This window comes from Panthera pardus, unplaced genomic scaffold (assembly GCF_024362965.1).
Source record: "Panthera pardus isolate Hobbes unplaced genomic scaffold, ASM2436296v1 HiC_scaffold_22, whole genome shotgun sequence".
Lineage (NCBI taxonomy): Eukaryota > Metazoa > Chordata > Mammalia > Carnivora > Felidae > Panthera > Panthera pardus.
In genome coordinates, this window is record NW_026526788.1 from 60,670,676 (window position 1) to 60,690,980 (window position 20,305).

Sequence of the window (20,305 nt, forward strand, 5' to 3'; positions counted from 1 at the left end):
AGGGAGAGTGGCTGGGCTGGAGCCGGGGCCCGGCCACTGGAGGCCAACTTCCTCAGCGAGTTGTTTGGCTTCCCAGGCCCCGCCACTGAGCTCTCCCTTTGTCATTTGGACTCCCTACACCTCCATCTACTGTGCCCAGGGGTTAGGCCGGGGAAACAGGTACCTCCCCGGCTCTGTCACAAAAGCTGCCAAGTCAGATGTGCCTTTTTCAGGGAGTGAGAGCTGGAGATGATGAGAAACAGAATCCACATTTTTCAGTGAGTCCTCATGAGCTCCTGACTCCAGTGACTCTGGATGGCCCTGGAAGGGCTGAGATCAGAGACTCTGAAGACTTAACGGGATGGGGCAGGAAGAACCCCCTGCTTCTCTTCTGCCCCGAGACAGGGTTCTTTTCTTAGTCCAGAATAAAGACGTCTTGTGAAGAACAAGCCAGCTTTAGCTGTTGGAAGCCTATCTCCATTTTCCAGTCGCTGTGAAACTTTGAGACAAAGATCTGGAAATAGCTTCTATCAGTAAAAAACTGACTTGTTCACCAGCGTCAACTTGAGCTCTTAAAAGTGGCTCGGTTTATACTCAAGGATGGTATTTCCCTAGAAAAACTATGAGGGGCCTTTCGGGGGATTTTAACGTGTCATACCATGTCGAGACAAGAGTGCCTGAAAATAAGCATTATCTTGGTTTGTTTTTGTGCCATCTTCTGGCCCCCAGATCTCAAGACAGCAATACCAAAATGCCTTGATGGCATCCCGGATGGACAAAACTCCTCAGTCTTCAGACAGTGAAAACACTAAAATTGAATTGACTCTTACGGAGCTGCACGACGGGTTGCCAGACGAGACAGCCAACCTGCTCAATGAACAGAACTGTGTGACACACAACAAGGCCAATCACAGCCTGCACAGCGAAGGTGCCATCTAGGGCGCCCCCCCCACCAACCCTCGCCCCCACTCCCGAGGCCTCAGGCCAGCTGACCGTGAATCCCATTAGCGTGAGCTTGTGTGCCGTGCTGCGTCCTGCAACATCCTGAGACCAAAGACTTTGTTCCCTTCCTGGAAGCAGCAGAGGAGGACGGTGAGGGTGGACTGGAGACCAGAGGTGTGAGATCGACAGCTAGGGCATGGCATCCGAGATGGTGGAGACGAGCCTCTTCCACCCAAATAGAATCATGTTTATTTTTTCAGTTGTACCTTTTATTCCTTATTCACTCTCCTCCTTCCTCAATTTGCATGAAGTTGAAAATTGTTGCGGTTTATTATTTTTTTGTCCCCCAAGAGATCATGTTTTTAAAAAGTGTCTTTTGCAGAGTTTTACGTTGTTGTGTCTGAACTCTGCTGTGACTCCATGATGTGACCCGCACAGAATGGACTTGCTCCTCGGCCCTCGTAGGGAGGGGTGCGCTTCCTCTGCGCCCAGCGGGTGTCGCTGTGGAACTTGAAGGATGAATGAAGAAAGCGGTCGATGCCAACCCGCCACGTCTGTCCCACTGTGGGGTGGAGCCTGCACGGGGGGGCCTGCAGCCGCCTCTGTGAGCTCAGTGTTGTTTTAAGTTAATGTTTAACCGTGTCCCTTCCCCTCAGAAAGGTTTAACATTTGCTTGGAATGTGATTTTGCTCCTACTCTAAGGAATTTTTATCACCAAAATGAATGTTAATGAATTTTAAACCCATGGTTTATCATTGGCAAGAGGCAAGGTGGCTTCACCCCGACATTCCTACAGCCTGGATTCTCCGGCCCAGCCAGGCCTTCTCCCCAGCTTACCGAGCGCCGTCACCCACCTCCCCGTCCTCGCTCTTGTTAACCCAGGATGCTGCTACACAGATGCCAAATGGAAATCTTCCACAGGGCTTTTGAGTAATCACGTGGTGTGGAGTTCAAGCTCCTCCCCTTCCCACCGGGACCTCTGTCATGGTCAGAAAAGGAGTCGGCTTCCAGCCATGCCTTGAGGGCACTTCTAGACCCGTGGGTTTAAAGGAGGGAACTTCGGGGTCTGCCAGCCCCCACCCCTGCTCCCAGGGAGCCAGCTGCCCCTCTTCCCCCTCTGTCCCTGGGCCCCCGGGGGGCCCGGCAGTGGCCGTGTCCCTGCCTGAGGACCTCGGTGCCTCCTGCCTCAGATGCGGCCCACAACAGAGAGGCTGCCTGTACGGCCAGGGTCGGCGTGGCCCCGAACAGGGATTCAGAAACCAAATGTGTGTTGCGGCCGTTTCATGTGTGCGTCGGCCGCCTTTTAATGCCAAATTCATCACGTGTAGTGAAATTAATGTCAGGAGGTATTTCTTGAGTGACTGAATTCTTACCTATCTTATCTGTTTTAAGTGTTACCCGAGGGATGAGTGCATTTTGGTGGCAACGCTCGTACACTGAGTTGAATCCATACTGACGGCAGTGCTCGTGTAGAGCTGCCACTCCGTGCTGCCTCTAGTCACTAGCCAAGAAGATAGCGTTTTGTCCGCGGGGTCTCACTGAACGAAGGGAAGCCCCGGGCCAAGCGGCGGTTTCCTTCTCCCTCCTCAAGGTAGGAGCGCGCCCCCCAGGTTGGGCTCTGGGGAGGGTGGGAGCTGTGGTTGTGCAATAACCAGCCACCTGCTGGGCTTGCCTCCTGGTGAGCGGTTTGGGGCTCTAGTGTCATATGCGCATTTCCCGCAGTATTTCCTCTGGGACGTCGGTCCTGCAGTGTCTTCCTCATCAGGTGCCATGCCCCTCAGTGAGGCAAGTACTGGCCTCAACTGGCAGAGGTCACGGCGGCGGGGGGGGGCCTGCGAAGGGGCTAAGCGGCCCGCTGCTGGCACCAAACCTACTACCACGGGATGGAGCCCCCACTTTGTCTTAATGTGAGTGGGGCCCTGCAGTGTCAGTGTCCCCTTTTATAAACAGACCCATCCAAGTTAAAAGGTCTCCGTTTCTTAAGACGCATGTGGCTAAACACAACCCCAGTGTGGTGTGGAAACTGGGACTGTCCATGGGGTGCGCGGAAATGAGAGTTCCCTCTAAGGAAGTAAAACCTGGGTCTTGTACGGGGGGGTGGGGGTGACCCCCCAACAACCACGCCGTCCATCCTCTGGGCCCGGACTGCGCTTGCCTTCCTGGTAGTTTGGTGGAGCCTGGCCTGCCACGCCATGGCTCCTCTGGCTTTCAGGATCTCTGCCCCCTCAGTCTCTGCTGACTGATCTGCTTTGCCACACGTGGCCCGTCTCAGGGTGCCTTGCTACTGGAAGGAGCTCCTGGAATCTGAGTTAATGTGTTGGATCTTTTTCAGAGCCCCACTGTTCCTCTGTGAACCCGAAAGCTCCGTGAGAGTCCGGGGAACAGAGAAGGGATTCCAGCTGCCAGCTCCTTGACTTCAGAGAGAAACAGAACTTCTCAATACGGTCATACCTGCTCAGTGTGGTGGCTGTTTGAAAAGTCCTCTGTAAAGTGCTGGCAGGGGTGGCTTTGCAGTGGGGGCTTCTAGAGGATGAAATTTTAGCCTCCCAAGTTTGCACTTATTTTCTGTAAGCCACTCTTTACCTTTGATTATTCCCATTATTCTGTAACAACAGGGAATCCAAAATAATTCCTGGCTCTAGTTCCATCTGCTTTGGGGAAAAGCTCAAGACCCTTCCAGTAACACTCAGTGTCATGAGCGATCAGATTCCTCTTCCAGGCCCCACTTTGCCTCTGGAAACTAACTTTAGGCTGTTGAAGGAGAAATGCTGGCTCATTGCTTCTCTGGGCAGTGGAATGATTTTAGCTTAGAAGTTCTATGCAGTTACATCTATAAAGTCAACGAGTCTGGCAGAGAAAGCGAATCAAATATTTGAGATCCCCACGTGCAGTAGTCAGTTCTTAGCACCACCAGTAGACCATCTTTTACTGGGGCTGCTGGCTTTGTAAGCGTGGAAGAGAGTGGGCTGTGGAGCAGACACAGGTCCTGGTGTCCTCAATGCTGCTGGAGCTCTTGTTGTCAGACCCAGGGCCTCTCCCTAGTGGCTTCCGTGGCCCTTGCTTTGGGCCCTGGCTCTGTGGGACCAGATAGGGCCTCCTCCTGCTCTGAGCCACTGTAGCATCTCAAATGTTCCATCTGAAACTGGATCCCTAGTATCCAGATGTTCCCAAGACCGTCTGCTTTGGCTTTATACATGAGAGGGGTGTGTGTGTGTGTGTACGCATTTCCTCCTGCCTTACACGTTCTTTCCCTTTATTTCTCTCTGTTCCACATTCATCAGGCGAGTCTAAAATTATATATTTAAATTTTCAGGAAAACATAATGTTAAGATTCGCACATGGATACTGGGATGCTAGTCAACTAGTTTAAGCCTTGGTTCTTACATAATTTACATTTGAAAGGGCATTCTACTTTGTCCTTCCCTCCTTCCTCACCTCACTTAACAGGAGAGAGCTCAGTGCCCATGCTGACATGATTGGCTTCTCCAAGTGGGAGGAAATAAGGCATCTTGCTATTACCTGACGTTACTTTAAGGAACGTCTGTGCAAAGGCTGAATGCAGAACTTCACGCTAGTATGGAACATTAACTGTGAATATATTTACCTGTGCTATCCCCAGTACCATACGACTAAAGGACCAGCTTTTCCAAGTCGAGGAAAACAGTGGTAGATACAAGTAGGATTGCATTTTATCTAGGAATTGAAGTAACAGTAATTGGGGCTATGCGGGGACTGTGAACTTCTCTCAAATTCTCTCGGGTTGTGGAGCAGACCTAAGTAAGGCCCTGGCTGATTGAGCCTTTGTCCTGGCTGGTCAGAAATAAGAACAAACCCCAATCCTGAAAACCAGCCAGGGATCTGTGGCCCTTTTCATCTTTCCTGGCCCAGGAGCCCAAGATTCCTGCAGTGTTTCCCAGGGGTGCTCCCCAACAAAAGACCCCTGGGCTGGCAAAGGAAGGGTGCTTACCAAACAAGAAGCTTCCAGGGAGGATTGGCTTGGCGCACATCACACGACCCAAGTTCTCTGGTGGCATGGGCAGCGGGAACAACTTCCCCGTCAACTTTTGACCCCAGGACAGTTTTCTTGCGGCGGGGGGCGGGGGGGGGGGGGTTGACTGAGCTGGCAGTTCAAGGTGCAGAGGCTTCTGGGGTACAAGTGCTCCATTTCTCAGGATGCAGTTCCTGGGTCAGGTTTGGTTCTACTCTAGGCTCCGGGCTGGTGGTGCTTCTGTCCAGCAAGGAAGGACATCTGGGTGAGTTACAGGTTAATCCAGATGTAGGAGAGATTTGGGGAACTCAGTAGGAACGTGGTTTAGGGTGATTCAGAAACTTTCCGATGTAAATTTATCAAGGAGCAACGTACTCAGTGGATTTTTATTATCTCAGGGCCATTTACAAATCTTTCTTTTCGTATTTCTTTTGTATTCAAGTGGGCTGATAAGAGAGATGAGTTCAGAGAACTCTAAAATGAGGTTCCTTTGCCTCATTTGAGGGTGAGTGGTGCACCTTTGCCAAGCCTGCTGATGTCACTGTCCCTCAAGGCTGCAGCAGTGGGCCTTTTTCCTCTACCACCTGCAGACATTCTCCCTGCAGTGAATGCTTACTTGCTGGTTTTCCTTCTGCCCTGTCTGAAGGCTCCAGGGCCCCTGGTCAGCCCTAGGGACGGAAGGAGATGATGGGAATTCACAGCAACTGCAGAGCTTGGAACTTTTCTCGTGCCATCTTGGGCCAGGGACTTTCTTGGCTTCTTAGACCTTTGTGGTTGGCTCAGCTTTCTGTCTGCATATGCTAGAGCCACCGACGTAATTTCACTAGAACCATTGTAAATATCCTTTGATGGGAAATACCAGGCTGTACTTGAAGCAACACAGGAACAAAGGTTCTAGTAGCAAGAGAGTAAAGTTCTAGGAATCTGTATACCAAGGTTTTTATGTACACAGCTCCAACACATACTATCAGAAAGACTTGAATGAGTACATGTCTTTGAGTTTGAATACCCACTGGGGTATTAAACATACACTGGAAGAATGACTTGCCTCACTTGGCAGGGGATCTTCTGGCATTTACCCCCATCTGACCAATATGGAGTCACTTGGGAAGTGATTCTTTTGGGGCCAGATTCTTCTTCAGGTTCACCCTGGAGAGAATTATTACATGGACCTGGTGGGGCTTGGCTGCCTTCCCTTTGTGTTGGGAGGCCCAGGCCCCTTGGTATACACAGCTGGTCTCAGGCTCCCAGAGCAGAAGGGAGTGGGAAAGAATAAGGCATCAGGACTTTGATTCCCCAGAGAGCCCCATCCTAGCTTCTGATTCATGATTCCATGTCTGGAGTCTACTGTGAAGGTGGAGTATATCAGTCCATTGACTTCTCTTGTTTCTGGAGTCCTTTAAATCTACAAATGTATATGCTTTATTTTATATTATTATTTATTATGTACATATGCCTCTACTGTTAGTACATTGTCTGTGACTAAGACATTTCCTAGAGCCCCTCATCCATGGAGCCTAGGGTTCTGTTGTCCCTTAAAGTGGGTGAGAAGGCAGTGGTTTTGTTTGTTTTTGTCATAAAGAGGTTGCTGCTCTTAACGTTGACCCTAGCATTCTGGCCCCTTTCATCCGGCCCACCACTACTCCTGATGGACTAATGTTTGGGATGATGATGGAGGCAGGGCTCCCAAGTATCTCCATGAAATACTTGAGGTTCTGGTGACTGGGTCTATTCTGTATGCAGTTGATGGTATGTAGCATGGCTGTGAGACCAGAGTGTCCTTCCTCACTCCCACCCTCCCAAGCCAGGTTGGCAAACTGGCCATTTCCCACCTTGGATTGCAGAATCCATCTCTCTGGACCATGGAAGCTGCCTGCCCATCTGGGCTTCTAATATGCCTTTTCTTGGTTTTGAGGCCCAATGCCAGTATTGCCTTGGCCCTCAAATAAGACCCTGCTTTGTGTCTGATTTTCACCCTCCTCAACCTTTACTGTGTCATAGTGTACATTTCATGCTTTTCAGCAGTGAAGTTTTCCAAGCACAGTATTGAGAGCTGTGTACATAAACCTAAAGAAGCACAAATGACATGTATAGGTTTCATGAGCTGATTGTCATAATGAATGCATTTTATAATTCAAATGATGTTGTAGATTTACAATCTCTCCTATTTATTTTGTACCAATTTATTTGTAAATTTTGTGATTGTTTTAAAAGGTTTTTGTTCATTTCTATTCTATTTAGATAAATGATGATTTTCTGTTCACCCTTCCAGCGGATGTGTGTTCCCTCTTTCCCCTTTCATCTATGCAACACCAACCTCGGTCCCCTGCCCAATAGCATCGCTGTCCTGGTGGGAAAGCTGGGATTGGTTGTCGGCATGGCAACACAGCAGGGCATTTCCGCTGGACACATACCACGAAGTCTTATGTTAAAAGAGAGAGATACCAGAAGTGGGCCTCCACCTCTACCACAGTCTGGTCCCACCGGTTCTGGGGTGGGGGTGGGGAGGGCGGGGAGGGAAGGTTCTCCTTTGCAAAGATTGTAGTCTGTCCCCTGTCGATTCACTCAAGTTGCCCGACATTTGCTGCTCGAACAACACACAGTTCAGCTGGGCAAGTGTCCAAGCTGTTTTTTCCTAGGCAAGACCAGAGGCCTCCTTCAAGCCTCTCCGCTGGCTCTTGAAGATGAAAACGGCTCTGTAGGTCCTCTGCTCTGCAAAGGCTAGGAGAAAGGTGGTAGCCTGCACAGATGGTTCACTCTCAAGTTAAAAAGGTCAGGCCTGAGTGCAGGAGTCGCGTTCAGATGCTCTTCAGGATGCTGTAGGCATCCACCTTCCCTAATAACCCAGTGTTGGGGCCCACATTCCTCTTCCACCACCACTGCTTTTCAAGTCTTCTTTCTTCTTAATCCTCCTCCTCACTCATACGTGACCAGACCCTGCAACTCTTCTGGTCGAGGCTCACTGCCCCTCTGTGGTTTATTCTTGGATCACATCTTTCTGGAATCCATTTTTCCTCCACTCCTAGCCTTTATTTATTTTACAATCCAAAGAGGATCATGCTCTGAGAATTGAGCCTCTTGGTGACTGGCCCCTTACTTACACTTGCCCTGTGGACGGAGACTTTTCAGTGAAGGGCTGCTGGCAAGACTGGCTTTGGAACATGCCTGACCTAATCACCATGTTCCCTTCCAGAGTCATCACCCCCAACTTCTGGAAAGTAGAACAGAGTAGACCTATATTCTAGCAAAGTGTTACCTTCTTGGGAGTCTGTTTTCTTTCCTTAGAAGCAGAGAAGAAAGCACTAAGGGAGGCTGGGGAAGGAATTCTCTCTCCAAAATAGCAACTCCCACTTGGCTGTTTTGCTTAGTTTTTCCTGCTTTACTCACTTTGTCTAGATGAGTCCTGAGCTCAAATCAGGAAATTCTCCAATAAAAGTAGAGGTGATTTTCCTAAGCTTTCCCTCGGCATCCATGGGGTACCGGTCAGTTCATTACTGAGCTTTACCATGAAGAAAGCTCTGGGGTTTCTAGTTCATAAAACAAATTGTGCTGCCCAGCTCTTTTTCTCAACTTAGTACTTCTGAGGCAGAGATAGTGACCAGAGGGGCTTGCAGAGAAAGTGGTACAAACTGAATGACTTTTTCATAACCTGGAGTTGATTTCTGAAAACTTTTGTACTTTTTAGAAGTATTTTGATAGCGATGATTCTTTAAAGCCAAAAGGTTGAATCCTACTAGATGCCTAATAAGCTCTTGCTTTCTAAGACTGTTCCATCCTTTTCCGTCCAACATCCTCCCATTTCTGCTCATACTGACATGTCCCAGAGCAAAGGAATGGTTCATAGGGCCCTTTCTCTGGGATATTCTGTTAGCATGCCATCTCCCTTGGTGGATGACTGCGAGGCCTAAGGGTGCAAGGGGGAATCAGCTGCTGGAGTTCTTCATCGAACTGCTTTTCCTGCTGGGGTGCTCATGACTGTGGAGTGCTCACACAGTAGGCCAGCACAGGATGGGAATATTTAGATTGAGCCAGCTTCCCTGCTACAATTCTGCTACATCATTGACTTGAGGGCAGTGGGTCCAATAATGAAATTACTTGCTTCAAAATAGCCCTACCCACAAGTCAAAGATCACCTCTGGTGAGAACCCTCTCAAAAAATTGGACAATAAGCATCTTTTTTTAGTGTTGAAAGGTTTGCTTGGCAAATCTTTCCAACTATCTCAGGAACTTCTGAGACTCAGGACTAGTGCTGCCTTTCCTGGAGAGAAAGTGCGCTCAGTTGCTTGGGCTCCAGTGCACGTGGTGAGGTTTATCTTGGCCTGGCCTCCTCAGGCCTTGTCTACAGCACTAACCAGACATGGCTTTGGGAAGAGCTTAATGGGAGAGCAGACCATTTGGGTACCTATTTGTACCTGATAGGACTCATGAGGAAATCTAATCCACCTTTTTTCTAATAATAAAATGAAGCAAAGGTATCTCTGTAGGAAGAAATAGACTAGACCAAAAACTGGTTTAAATTAGAAAATACAAATTACCGGGGCACCTGGGTGGCTCAGCTGGTTAAGCGTCTGACTTTGGCTCAGCATGGTTCGTGGGTCCAAGCCCCATGCTGGGATCTCTGCTGTCAGCGCAGAGCCCACTTCAGTTTCTGTTCCCCTCTGTGCCCCCCTCTCTCTTCCCCTGCCCCGCTCTGGCGTGCACACTCTCAAAAATAAACATTAAAAAAAAAAAAAGAAAATATAAACTACTTAGAGTAACAGCAAGCTTGAGATATGTGTTCAATTGGGAGTACTTTTTGCGTTAAACCTCTTCAGTGGAACTTTAAAACACTGTAGGTATTTTATTTTCGAAATTGTGTTATCCTTGTTGGAATAAGATTGCTGTGGCTTTGGGATGAAAATACTGTGTCTGACAGTAGGGAAAAATGGGTGAGATTGCTAGGAAAAGCTGCCTTGTTCATTCTGTAAGTGAATGCTGTTTTTTTGTTTTTTTTTTTTTTAAGAGGATTTGCTTTCTGCTATTTGCACATACTCAGCGGTAGGAACAGTGTGAAATGCCGGTTCATGTTAGTGGAGGTGCAGGATGGACGATGTGGGTTACAAGTCACCTGGCTCTGCTTCCCAGGTGCTGTACATGGCCTCTCTGCTGTTGGATGGTAGTGTATCGTTTTTCTTTTACTTTTAGGGCTGCTCAGGTACCTCCATGGTAGAAATTTCATTCTAAGGTCCTTTCCAAGTTGCGTATCATTTGAAATGTTCCATTTGAGGAAAGATTTTAAGCGCCCTATGCTCTAGTCACAAAAAAAAAAAAAAAAAAAAGTCATGAGAAACCTAAATATTGAGGTATAAGCTTCAAAACCAAGCGAGGAATTGGGCCATGGACTGACTGTATGGCAATAGCTGGGCCACAGTTACCGTTTTTCCCACCATCAAGGAAAGGTTAAATAGTTTCCATCACACGGAATGTGTACAAAGCTCCCACCCTTAATGCAGACTTAGATATGCACTTGTTTGTCTCAGGCTATTTGTGGTGAGTAAGAGTATTTTTAAATGCTCTGTCAGCCTTGGAAAAATTGCAGGGCTTTAAAGTTGTTGACAAAATATTTCTTAAATAAATAAATCTGACTTAGAAGTATCTAAACATGAACAAAGTACTTTTAAGTCTGACATGTCACTGCAAGTGGCTTTTTAAAGTAGTTGCTTAAAAACAGTAACGGGACTAAGGATTTGTAGCTCCAATCATAACTTGGGAAGGGTGGCTTGAAGGGCTTGCTTTCTTATTTTAGGTCTCAGCAGAACTATGCTTATGGGAGGAGAAAATCTAAGGTTGAAACACTATAGAGATGAATGTAGGGGGCAAGTCGTCTTAAAAGGGAACCCAGCAGGGCTGGGGTCTGCTGCACCCGCACCTAGCTGCTGGGTGTGCCAGGGGCCCTGTCAACCCTGAACAAGTTCAGTCTAGCACCCAATAAAGGGTGTCTGGTGCTTTTCAAATACCCAGGGAAGAGATTTTGAAGAGTTGGGAGAACTGTGTTCTCACCGTGTAACACGCCTCAGGTTTAAAAAACAACAAAAACATTAAGTTCAGCCTCCTTAACTATTGGCCACAGCGAAACTCACATTCATGTTTTAGCAAGCTCAATTCTATCTACTCTGTCTGCCCATGGACCACCTAAACACTCTGTTCTGCGTCTTCTATGCTTATGGAATCCTGGCTCTTCAAGATAGGTTTTGCTGGTCCTGAAAAAAGCTCTGATCAGCAGTGGAATTCTTCTTCCAATTGTGTTTCTTCCTTTTTGATCTTTGGACCCACTGTCAGATATCTGACTTTTAGAAACTCTTACACAGGTAAGATCTTATGTGAATAACACAATACCAAAAGTGTGGTAAATTAAAGCAAAGTGATCATAATGGTCCTTGCTTTAAAAGGGAAAATATGTAAATGTTCCATTATAAGTTAGCTCTGCAGCTGTAGCCACTTAAATATTATTTGGCTTTGAGCAAATATAAGACTGTGCCAAACTGGGCACTAGCTCCACTTGAATGAGAATAATAGCTGGGGTGACCACAAACACACTCTCTAAAATTTTAAATGGGGACAGCATTTAACTGCTATTTGCAACAGCATTTGTAACCTGATCACTGTTAAAGTAGCGTATATTCCTAGTAGATACCAGTTAGAAAGTTTCTTGGCATGACTTCATATATAGACCATGTATCCTGAAAGTGGTGATATAACATGGTCTTGGCTATGTTATTACTGAACTGTGTTCCCTGCCTATCAAATAATTTTTAGAAAGCCTCACCTCATAGTCCTGTATTAAAAAACTTGACATGAAAAAGTTTTGAGGACTATTTAAGTGCTATAAATTTAGCCATCAATCATGCTATACTATACCTTCCTGTAGAAGAATGTCAAATTGATGGCACTAGCCAAACCTACACCCACCTAAAGACCAACGGTTATTAAAGTTGTGCTACAGGAAGGGGTCAAAGTCAGTATTAGAAATATACTTTATTGAATTCTAGAGCAACTAATCTACCTTCTGTGTTCACCAGGAAGAATGGAAGGAATATATAAAGGTTAAAGGGGAAGTCTGCACTATTCGAATTGCTATAGCCACTGTGCCGACGGCGAGGCAGCCCGGTACCCTCTAGGACACAGTAACAATCCCTTCTTGTTCAAAATAACAAGTGATTTCTCTTGGGATTCTGAAGTGCATTTATTCACATGATTGTGCCCTCTGCTTTAGTAAGGTTCTGACTGATAGAACCCTCTTCCCATCCTCTCATGCTTGACTCTGGAATACAGTCCACTCTAGAGGACAGGGAAGGCCGGAAGTCTGGGCGGCGCGAGCCACACTGGCCCACGCTAATGACTTTACTCAGTTATGCTCTTTCACGGGGCTTGCTCCTTTGTCCTCTTTCAGCTGAATTCTTTCTCTAGATTTACTCCAGATGAGAAAAAGACCGCTTTTGGATAACAAGCATTTCTACTATCAAAAAAATGTAAGATTAGATGAAGACTTTTACCTCAAGACAGAATCACTGCAGTGCATTCCAGGCAAGCCCTATAGCAAACCAAACACTTGTGCAAGACCACTGAAGCCTGCAGTCTGCCCCCAGGCACTGAGGACACTTCAAAGCTTGTAAACGGAACCTTGACCTTAACAGAAGACCACATTTGGTAATGGAAACAATATATTTCTCCACTGACATACAATACTGTGTAATGCACTGAAAATTTCAGGATGGACTTTGGAGTAAGAGCACAATTTGTAACATATCATTTTCAGATCACCTCTTCGTTCCACTTGGATACTCTTCACTAGCCCTGGTATATCCAATATATACTGAGGATGAAACCAGACAAGGAAATGGTGTCACAAGCCACAATGGAGCCTTCTGCATGCAGTTCAGCCCAGCTTCACCCTTGCTTTCTTCCAATACAGACTCCATTACAATTGTGAACCATCTGCAGAGTGCAAACAAAACTACTAAAAAGTATCTCTCTATGATTAGAATATTTTAAGGTCTTCAGAAACTTCGCACATGTACCTTTGATGGAGCTCCCCCACCCACCACTAGAACGCAAACAGGGATATCCTTTGCTCCTGGAAGTCCTGCCAAAACGTGTTTAATGGATGCTCAGTTTTGGTTTTCCTCCTTATTCTTCCTCTTCTTCCTCCTCTTCATCATCATCTTCATCATGGCAGTGTGTAATTTCCTGGGGGGCCAGTGGGAAGAGGTTGGGGGGTTTAATTTCACTAATCGACCGGGTCAACTGGTGCCGCTTGTAATCAGTATCTTTGAAATCAACTGATGTGCGGTTCCGGGTAGCAAGAGGGGACTCCATCTCATTAATATCTACATGTGTATGTTCCACCGTTGATTCATGAGGCATCTAGAACAAAGTCAGAAGGTCAGAAAGCAGGTGGAGTGAAACAGTTTCCCAAATCCTAACTCCTTCTCCCTCGGTTAGGTGGTTGTGCACAGACAGGTCTATAATGGATCAAAGGCCAAGCCAAATTAGATACTTCAGCATCTTCCAGGAACTACCTTCCTCTCATCCTCAACTCTTAAAACAGCCCAGATCTCAATTATTAGAGCCCGAAACTGGAAAAGATGGGGGGAGAAAGATTCCTATTTCACAGCAAAAAAACAGTCCTGCTATAGATCAGTATCTGAACACAGCACTATAAAAACTGCAGTGCTCACAAAAGAGGAAAGTCTTCACTATTCAACTTTTAATATGACAAATTTCAGAGTACACTTATACCCTATGCCATTACCTATACCTTCTCAAAGATCCTTTTTGGTGCAAGCATGGAACTTGGTTACGGGCTTTTGCACATTAGGAAAAAAAATGCAAATTAGGAAAAAATGCCTGGGTGGCCCAGATGGTTAAATGGCCAACTCTTGATTTTGGCTCAGGACATGATCTCACCATCCAGAGGATCGAGCCCCGTGTTGTGCTCTGTGCTGACAGCATGGACAGTGCTTGAGATTCTGTCTCTCCCTCTCTCTCTGCCCCTCCCCAGCTCTCAAAATAAACATTAAAAAAAAAAAAAGACCCAAACTCTCCTGTGCCATCCCACAAAGCTGGCTGCAGCTCTCAGCCGTAAGTGTCTATCTTTATTGTAAAGAGCAGCCTAAGACTATGTCAACTCACCAAGACGTGGGCAGCTCTGAAGAGGTAGCTGAAGGGGTAATAGAGCAGGTTGATGAAGGAGGCTGCATAGAGGTCAGCGTACCGCATCACCTGGCTGGCGAAGAGGGTCTGTCGGGAGCCACTGCGGAACAGGCTCCCCATCATCCCATAGCACATGTCCATGTCATGTGTTACTTTCTACAACAGACAAGAGACTGAATTCTAGTAGTTGTTGGGTACTGGCTATGTGCCTATCCTTGTATCACAGGATGAAGACAAAAATCACAACTTTATTTTCCAAGATCTCTCCCAAATCCCATTTGGATACCTTAATACGTCTCTGGATGGAACTAATGTCAGGGCGCTCATTGCTGCTGCTATCAAGGTGCCTGGAGGCGAAAAAAGAAAACTCCACTGAAAATCTCTGGGAAAGAGGTCTCTTAGACCTAGCTGATTCTCAAAGAGGTAGATGGTTTTAGGAAAGAAATGTTTATCTTTAGAATCTGGAAACTTACTTGTAGAGTTCAGCCAAGAAAATATCCAAGCTCTGAAGCTCTTCGAAAAGTGCTAAAGTTTGGAAGGAAAAGAAAAATGTTTTCAACAAAAAGCACTCAGGTTTTAACTCTTCCTGAAACTAACAGGCTGCAGCTATGACTGAAAGGTAAAGCTATGGTGAGTGTACAAAATGACTTTATTCTCCTGCTTCAGGAAAACCCACTCCTGCCCTGCTTGGGATCTGGCAGCAAGTGAAAGCCACGATTCCTCCTTCTACTTCAACACAGCTAGCTACAACTCTTCTTTCCCAATGGATGCTGAGTGCTAATTTGTATCCCATTGGAGGTGTGTTGCAGCAAAACAAGTGTTAACAGTTCTATTTTCAGATCAAAGAATGAGGATTAGGGGATGTGTCCTGAGTCACAAATCCAGGAAACAGAGCCAAATCAACTAGACTGACAGAATTTCAGAGGTATAAAGTTGAAAACGGGCATGAAGGACCAGCCAGAAAATCCCACCAAGGACAAGCAACAGCCAGCAGCTGTTGCCTGTTTTGTTGGGGTTCTGGCCTTTCTCAACCTGGGTTCCCCAGAGAGAAGCCCTAATGTATATACTGTTTTAACAAATTTTCTTTACCTACCAAGAGTCACCTAATCAATTTCTCTGTTCTGTGGATCAGATGAGGAGCCTAGGTTGAGAAAGGTTGTTACTTGTATCTTTATATACACATTATTCCAGTTAAGTCTCAACTTTATAAAGTAGGTATTATCCTCATTTTCATATTTGAGGAAACTAACAGTAACTTGACTAAGGGCATGAAGGTATTAGGTAGTAGAGCTGGGGTAACTACCTGACGCAGTACCTCTCCCCACACTGTGGGTGATGCTAGCTAGGACTGGCTGGAGAATTTACGGGTCAAACGGGTTTACATAACTAGACCTACAGCTCAATTGCATGTACAGTTCAGAGGATACAATTTGGCCTCATTCTCTACTTCTCAGAAGAGCAGGAAAAAAAAAAGGGATGTAATTACTACTCAAAGTCATCAATGCCCCCAACATCACAGAGGCTGGTGGCAGAGAGACAGGGAACTAGTATGTGTGGTTGGAAAATATGGGACTACAAAAGGAAGTGGAATTCACAGTTTAGTTGCTATAGTAATAGAATTCAGGATAGCAATATTCTGTCCTTAACCCTGAAAGAATGCAAGAGAAAGGCTGAACACCCGAACCTCTCCTATTTCCTCAAATTCTGGAGTTCTGTAAAATATCTGGCTGGAGGGAAGTATCTTTGACTACCTCTGCCTCCCCTCTCTTTCTCCCCACATATGAAGTAATGAGTTCATCCAAGAGGACTGATTCATACAGCTGGATATAAAATAAGAGTAATGGCTCCTTACAGCTCTTATCAGTCCAGACGTGCAGCTCCTGTGCAAGTTCAGGAATCACCAAGAAAGTTCGCCACCCTTGTCGTTTCTTTGATTTTAAAATGTCCCCAAAAATGTGATCTCCGATATACAAAATGTCCTTGCCCTTAGCTCCCAAGAGATCACAGACTGTATCAGATGAACCTGAAACAAGGGAATGAACAATGGGAAAACAAAAATGTCTCCATATTAAAAATGAGAATTCTAAGTACCATAACCATTAGATACTGTACTGATTAATTTTATTCTTATGCAAGGAACAGACTAGAAAAAGGGCTCACCTTAAAGACCCACCATTGTTTTTCTTTCATCATTCCTTTTATTGCCTCTAACGCAAGGCCTTCAGCTCCACTGTGCTAACCAGAGCTCTTGATAACCAAATCCAAGAGCAACAAAACTACATGTCTCAGCTTTAGTAAATATAATTCTCCCAAAGCACAGCCATTTCTCATCACAGAAGATCTGACATTAATTTTGTTTTGTTCAACAATTTCTCACTGCAACGAAATATGCATCAGTGTCCACAGGGGCTCCTAGAGGACCCCTTTGAGAACCACCTCAAATCATTCCAGGACACTGAGAAAAAGTCTCAAATACGTAAAAGGATGAGGAAACCCTGATCCTTTTAGTGAAAATCAAAGATTCGTTAGGACATACTAACAACTTCTCAAACCTGTTCTCTCTGACTCCTACTGCATTAGCAGGTGACTAAAGCAGTTACCTTCAGGAGACAGTATCTTCAGAATACTAAAGTATAACTGGCACTCTGCCAGGAGGACACCAAAGCTTTCACGATGAAATCTGAACAAAGACTTAAACTAAATAAAGGGAAATCTGTGACTCACCTCCTGAGTAGACGATGCCATGTTGTAAGGGGCCTGTGTAGGTACCAATTTTCAGCTTGCCAGTTTTCTGTGAGAAGAGAAGACTTTCTAATAATTTACTATTCTATCACAATCTCCACCCAAAATGCAATCTGGATAGGCATCTAAATGATTGGCACTTTTGAATTATATTCTTTTGAAACTATTGGGCTATCTCAATTAAGATTAAAACTCTGAAATTCAAAAGAAAGATATGGATAATAAATTAAAAATACCTGTTTCCTTAGGAAGAATAAGAGTGGGAAAAGGAGAAATACAAAGGACAATGTGCCAGCAGACAGATCATCCTCTTGACTTACTGTGTCCACCTGACGCAGTACTGTGCCTTCTCCAAAAAAGAGTGGCTTCCGTGCATCCACCAAGATCAGGTCAAAGTAGGACTGCCATGGTCGATGGGAGCTCCCAGGCTGATGAGGTTGAGAAACAGCAAAAGCCAAAACATCACTCCTAACCCTTGAGGCACTAATATTTAATCTCACTCAAATGTAAGGAATGTAGACATATTAAGTATACACAGAAGATCCCACTATTGTATTAAAAACACAGTGTGTTAGTGGCCATATTCTTTTGGAAGCAGGCAAGGTGAAAATATAAATTAACACATTTTAAATCATTTCCTCTACTAACATTTCACAGCAATTTAACATATGAAGGAAAGTGTCCTCACACTCTGAAATAGGCAAAAAAGGCTCAAAGGGTTGTGAAGGAAAGATGCAAACTGATATTCAAGAAGACAATTTAAGAAAGAGGCAGATCAGCATCAGAACTTAAGTATACAAACTAACATGGAAATGTTACTAGCAAATTTTATTGGTTATGTTCTCAGAATAATGGCTCTAGGTACACATTAGCCTTTGGCTCATACTGGAGGCTCGTCACGGCACTAATAGAGAAGTTATGCCCATTAACATGCTTTCTATCCTGAAGTGGGACCAGGGTATTAAACTTGTAAGGTCAAGCTGTGCTTTTGGGTGACCTTTTCAAAACAGAGATTTACTGATATTTAACCAAAGAAGGACTAAATCCCACAAGGATGTGACTAGGCTGCAATGAGTATTCCTTAAATTTAAGTGTAGCCACACTGTGGGAATGAAGACTTCTCTGCTAAATATCAAGGTTAACTGTTCTTGAACAAAACTCAGCAATAACTAAGAGTAGTATCTAGAAGTTGCCAAGAATATACATATCTTCTGTTTCTTTTAATCATCTATCTTCCTCAATGTGAAAATTCCTTACTTTGCCATACGAACTTAGTAACTCCACACAGAACTTCTTGGCCGTAATTATTCTGATCCCATCCTACTAAATAACACAAATATCTCCCCTTTATTTCTATCTACTATGTTTTCAAATCTCTAGCAATGTTAAACTACACTAGCTCCTGCATTGCTTCTAAGGTTAATGAAGATTTCTAAAGGAGTTCTGACAATTCCTGACTCTTAATATTCCAGGATCACTAAATGCATTCATTATTACTAAAAGCAATGGTCTGTTAAGTTACATATAGTACCTTGGGGCCATGTGGGAAATCGAACAGGTAAGTCATAATTTTCTGGAAAAAAAAAATCCAACATCAGGTCCATATACTACTTTTGCAAACAATATGCAGCACCTAAAAAAAACTTCAAACCCAACCTTTTCATATGACGTGTCTTTTTCAATACAGGATTTATCACATTCTTTTTTCCCCTAAGTTTATGAAATCATGGCAGCTGAAGCCAGAAATTAATGCTTCAACATAACAAACTACAGCTGACATTCTCAGTAGGACATAGGCTTCTAGGATGTAATTTTGTACACTTCATCCATATATCCCTACCAAATCCTCTTAACGGACTGGAATACATATTTGGAATTGGTATCTGAGGTCAGGGCATCGACAAAACTAATGACTCACATGGAAATAATATACGTTGGCCTCCTTACTGTTTATTGTTTCTAGACTAACCAAGCCAATGAACCATTAGATTTGTTGGCTTTGTAAGACTGCTTACTCCAACAAATCACCAGATTTCTAAATCAAGATTTTGCATGAAGAGAATTGCAGAGCATTGGGCTTCTTGCTAGTACTATAAGCCTGTAACTGTCTTAGCAAAAATAAGATGAGGCTAAGGAGTTAAACTCGCTTTTCAACATGCTTTAGTCCTGGCAAAGAAATGTCTAAGTTAAAAGGTAGTAAATTTTGATGGCGAAGAGTCCAAACATCTTTGCACCATCTTCTGCTATCTGGCTCCCAGCAGCAGGGAGGGCATTTACACATATGCAGTAAATAAATGTGTGACTTCTCAAGTTGATATAAATGATGCACCAAAGAGACACAGAAGCCTTTTTAAAATCAGCACAAATATTTTAAACAACCTCCAAATTAAAACCTTCAAGTAACCAACTGTAATCAGGGAAAAGTCAAAAGAAATATTTAGAAAAATTTGAGAACCACTCCAATGTGGCCCTTAAGCTATATATTCTTTTTCCACTCTGCTCTCAAAATGATATGGCAAAAAAATACCCTCACTTAACGAGTGTCCTCATGATCTTCATTCCCAGTTCCTTAGGCCAAAGTAACTCCTCTGTGTAAATAAACAAGTATGAACATTAGGCACTTACATCTGTGTATTTATAGTCACTGTTGGTGGCAAGAAACACTTTCCCTACTTCCTTCATTCGACTCAGAAGCAAAGGCAGTTTTCCCTGAAATGTAATATGATGATGAGTGAAACACTAAACCACAAATACACAGTCACTTCAACTTTTGTCTACCTGAGTAAGCATAGGGGATGCGCTTTGAGGGTTGGTTGATTTCAGAGTTTTACATTTAAAAGACCACATTATCACTACGCGTGAAGTATTAAGCAGTATACATGGTGTATATAACATATAGGTGTATATATAAAATGACACATACAGATGATATGCTTATTAGATATATTATTAAATATGCTTATTAAAAACACCTTGGGGCACCTGGCTGGCTCAGTCGGAAGAGCATGCAACTCTTGATCTCAGGGTTGTGAGTTTGAGCCCCACACTGGGTGTAGAGATTACAAAAAATAATAATAAAATTAAATTAAATTGAAAAATAAAACCATCTCTACCTTCCTCACGTTTGCCTCAGGAAGGAGTTTAAATTACTTTGTAATCTCTTAAAGTATATGAATCAGGTATGTTAAAGGTGAAGAGAAGCTGATTTAAAACATCACCAGCAAAATACAAGGAGAGCATGAGATATGGCTTCCCTGTGTAGGCTTTTGTCTTGTATACCTTGTAGAATGAAATGCCATGTGCAGGATGGAACCTAGAAATGCTCAGACCCATCTGCAGACACATGAGGAAATTCTAACTCCTGATGAGACTGGAAAGAAAAGCAGCTTTTCCTTCTCTCACACTAAATAGGTTCCTTCACTCAAATTCTCCTGGACCTCTTGTGAACCCCTCAGTGTTCTC

At 44.5% G+C, this 20,305-nt stretch overlaps 2 protein-coding genes across 9 annotated transcripts in view; one reads left to right on the forward strand and one right to left on the reverse strand.

The window, feature by feature from the left end:
- CNNM2 (cyclin and CBS domain divalent metal cation transport mediator 2) overlaps positions 1-7,180 on the forward strand; it is a 147,804-nt gene extending 140,624 nt beyond the window's left edge. For 2 of the 3 annotated variants that reach the window (XM_053909889.1, XM_053909890.1), the window contains one exon: positions 709-7,180. In XM_053909889.1, the coding sequence (XP_053765864.1) occupies positions 709-918 (210 nt within the window). In that variant the 3' untranslated portion in view covers positions 919-7,180. The remainder of the gene's footprint in view (positions 1-708) is intronic. The other variant, XR_008424911.1, reaches the window with a different exon arrangement.
- Positions 7,181-11,904: 4,724 nt separating this feature from the next.
- Positions 11,905-20,305, reverse strand: part of NT5C2 (5'-nucleotidase, cytosolic II) — a 144,926-nt gene continuing 136,525 nt past the window's right edge. For all 6 annotated transcript variants that reach the window (XM_053909892.1, XM_019459301.2, XM_019459300.2 and 3 more), the window contains 9 exons: positions 19,469-19,552; positions 18,375-18,416; positions 17,164-17,271; positions 16,826-16,892; positions 15,954-16,124; positions 14,575-14,626; positions 14,388-14,448; positions 14,081-14,257; positions 11,905-13,312 (listed from right to left, as the gene is read on the reverse strand). In XM_053909892.1, the coding sequence (XP_053765867.1) occupies positions 13,076-13,312; positions 14,081-14,257; positions 14,388-14,448; positions 14,575-14,626; positions 15,954-16,124; positions 16,826-16,892; positions 17,164-17,271; positions 18,375-18,416; positions 19,469-19,552 (999 nt within the window). In that variant the 3' untranslated portion in view covers positions 11,905-13,075. The remainder of the gene's footprint in view (positions 13,313-14,080; positions 14,258-14,387; positions 14,449-14,574; positions 14,627-15,953; positions 16,125-16,825; positions 16,893-17,163; positions 17,272-18,374; positions 18,417-19,468; positions 19,553-20,305) is intronic.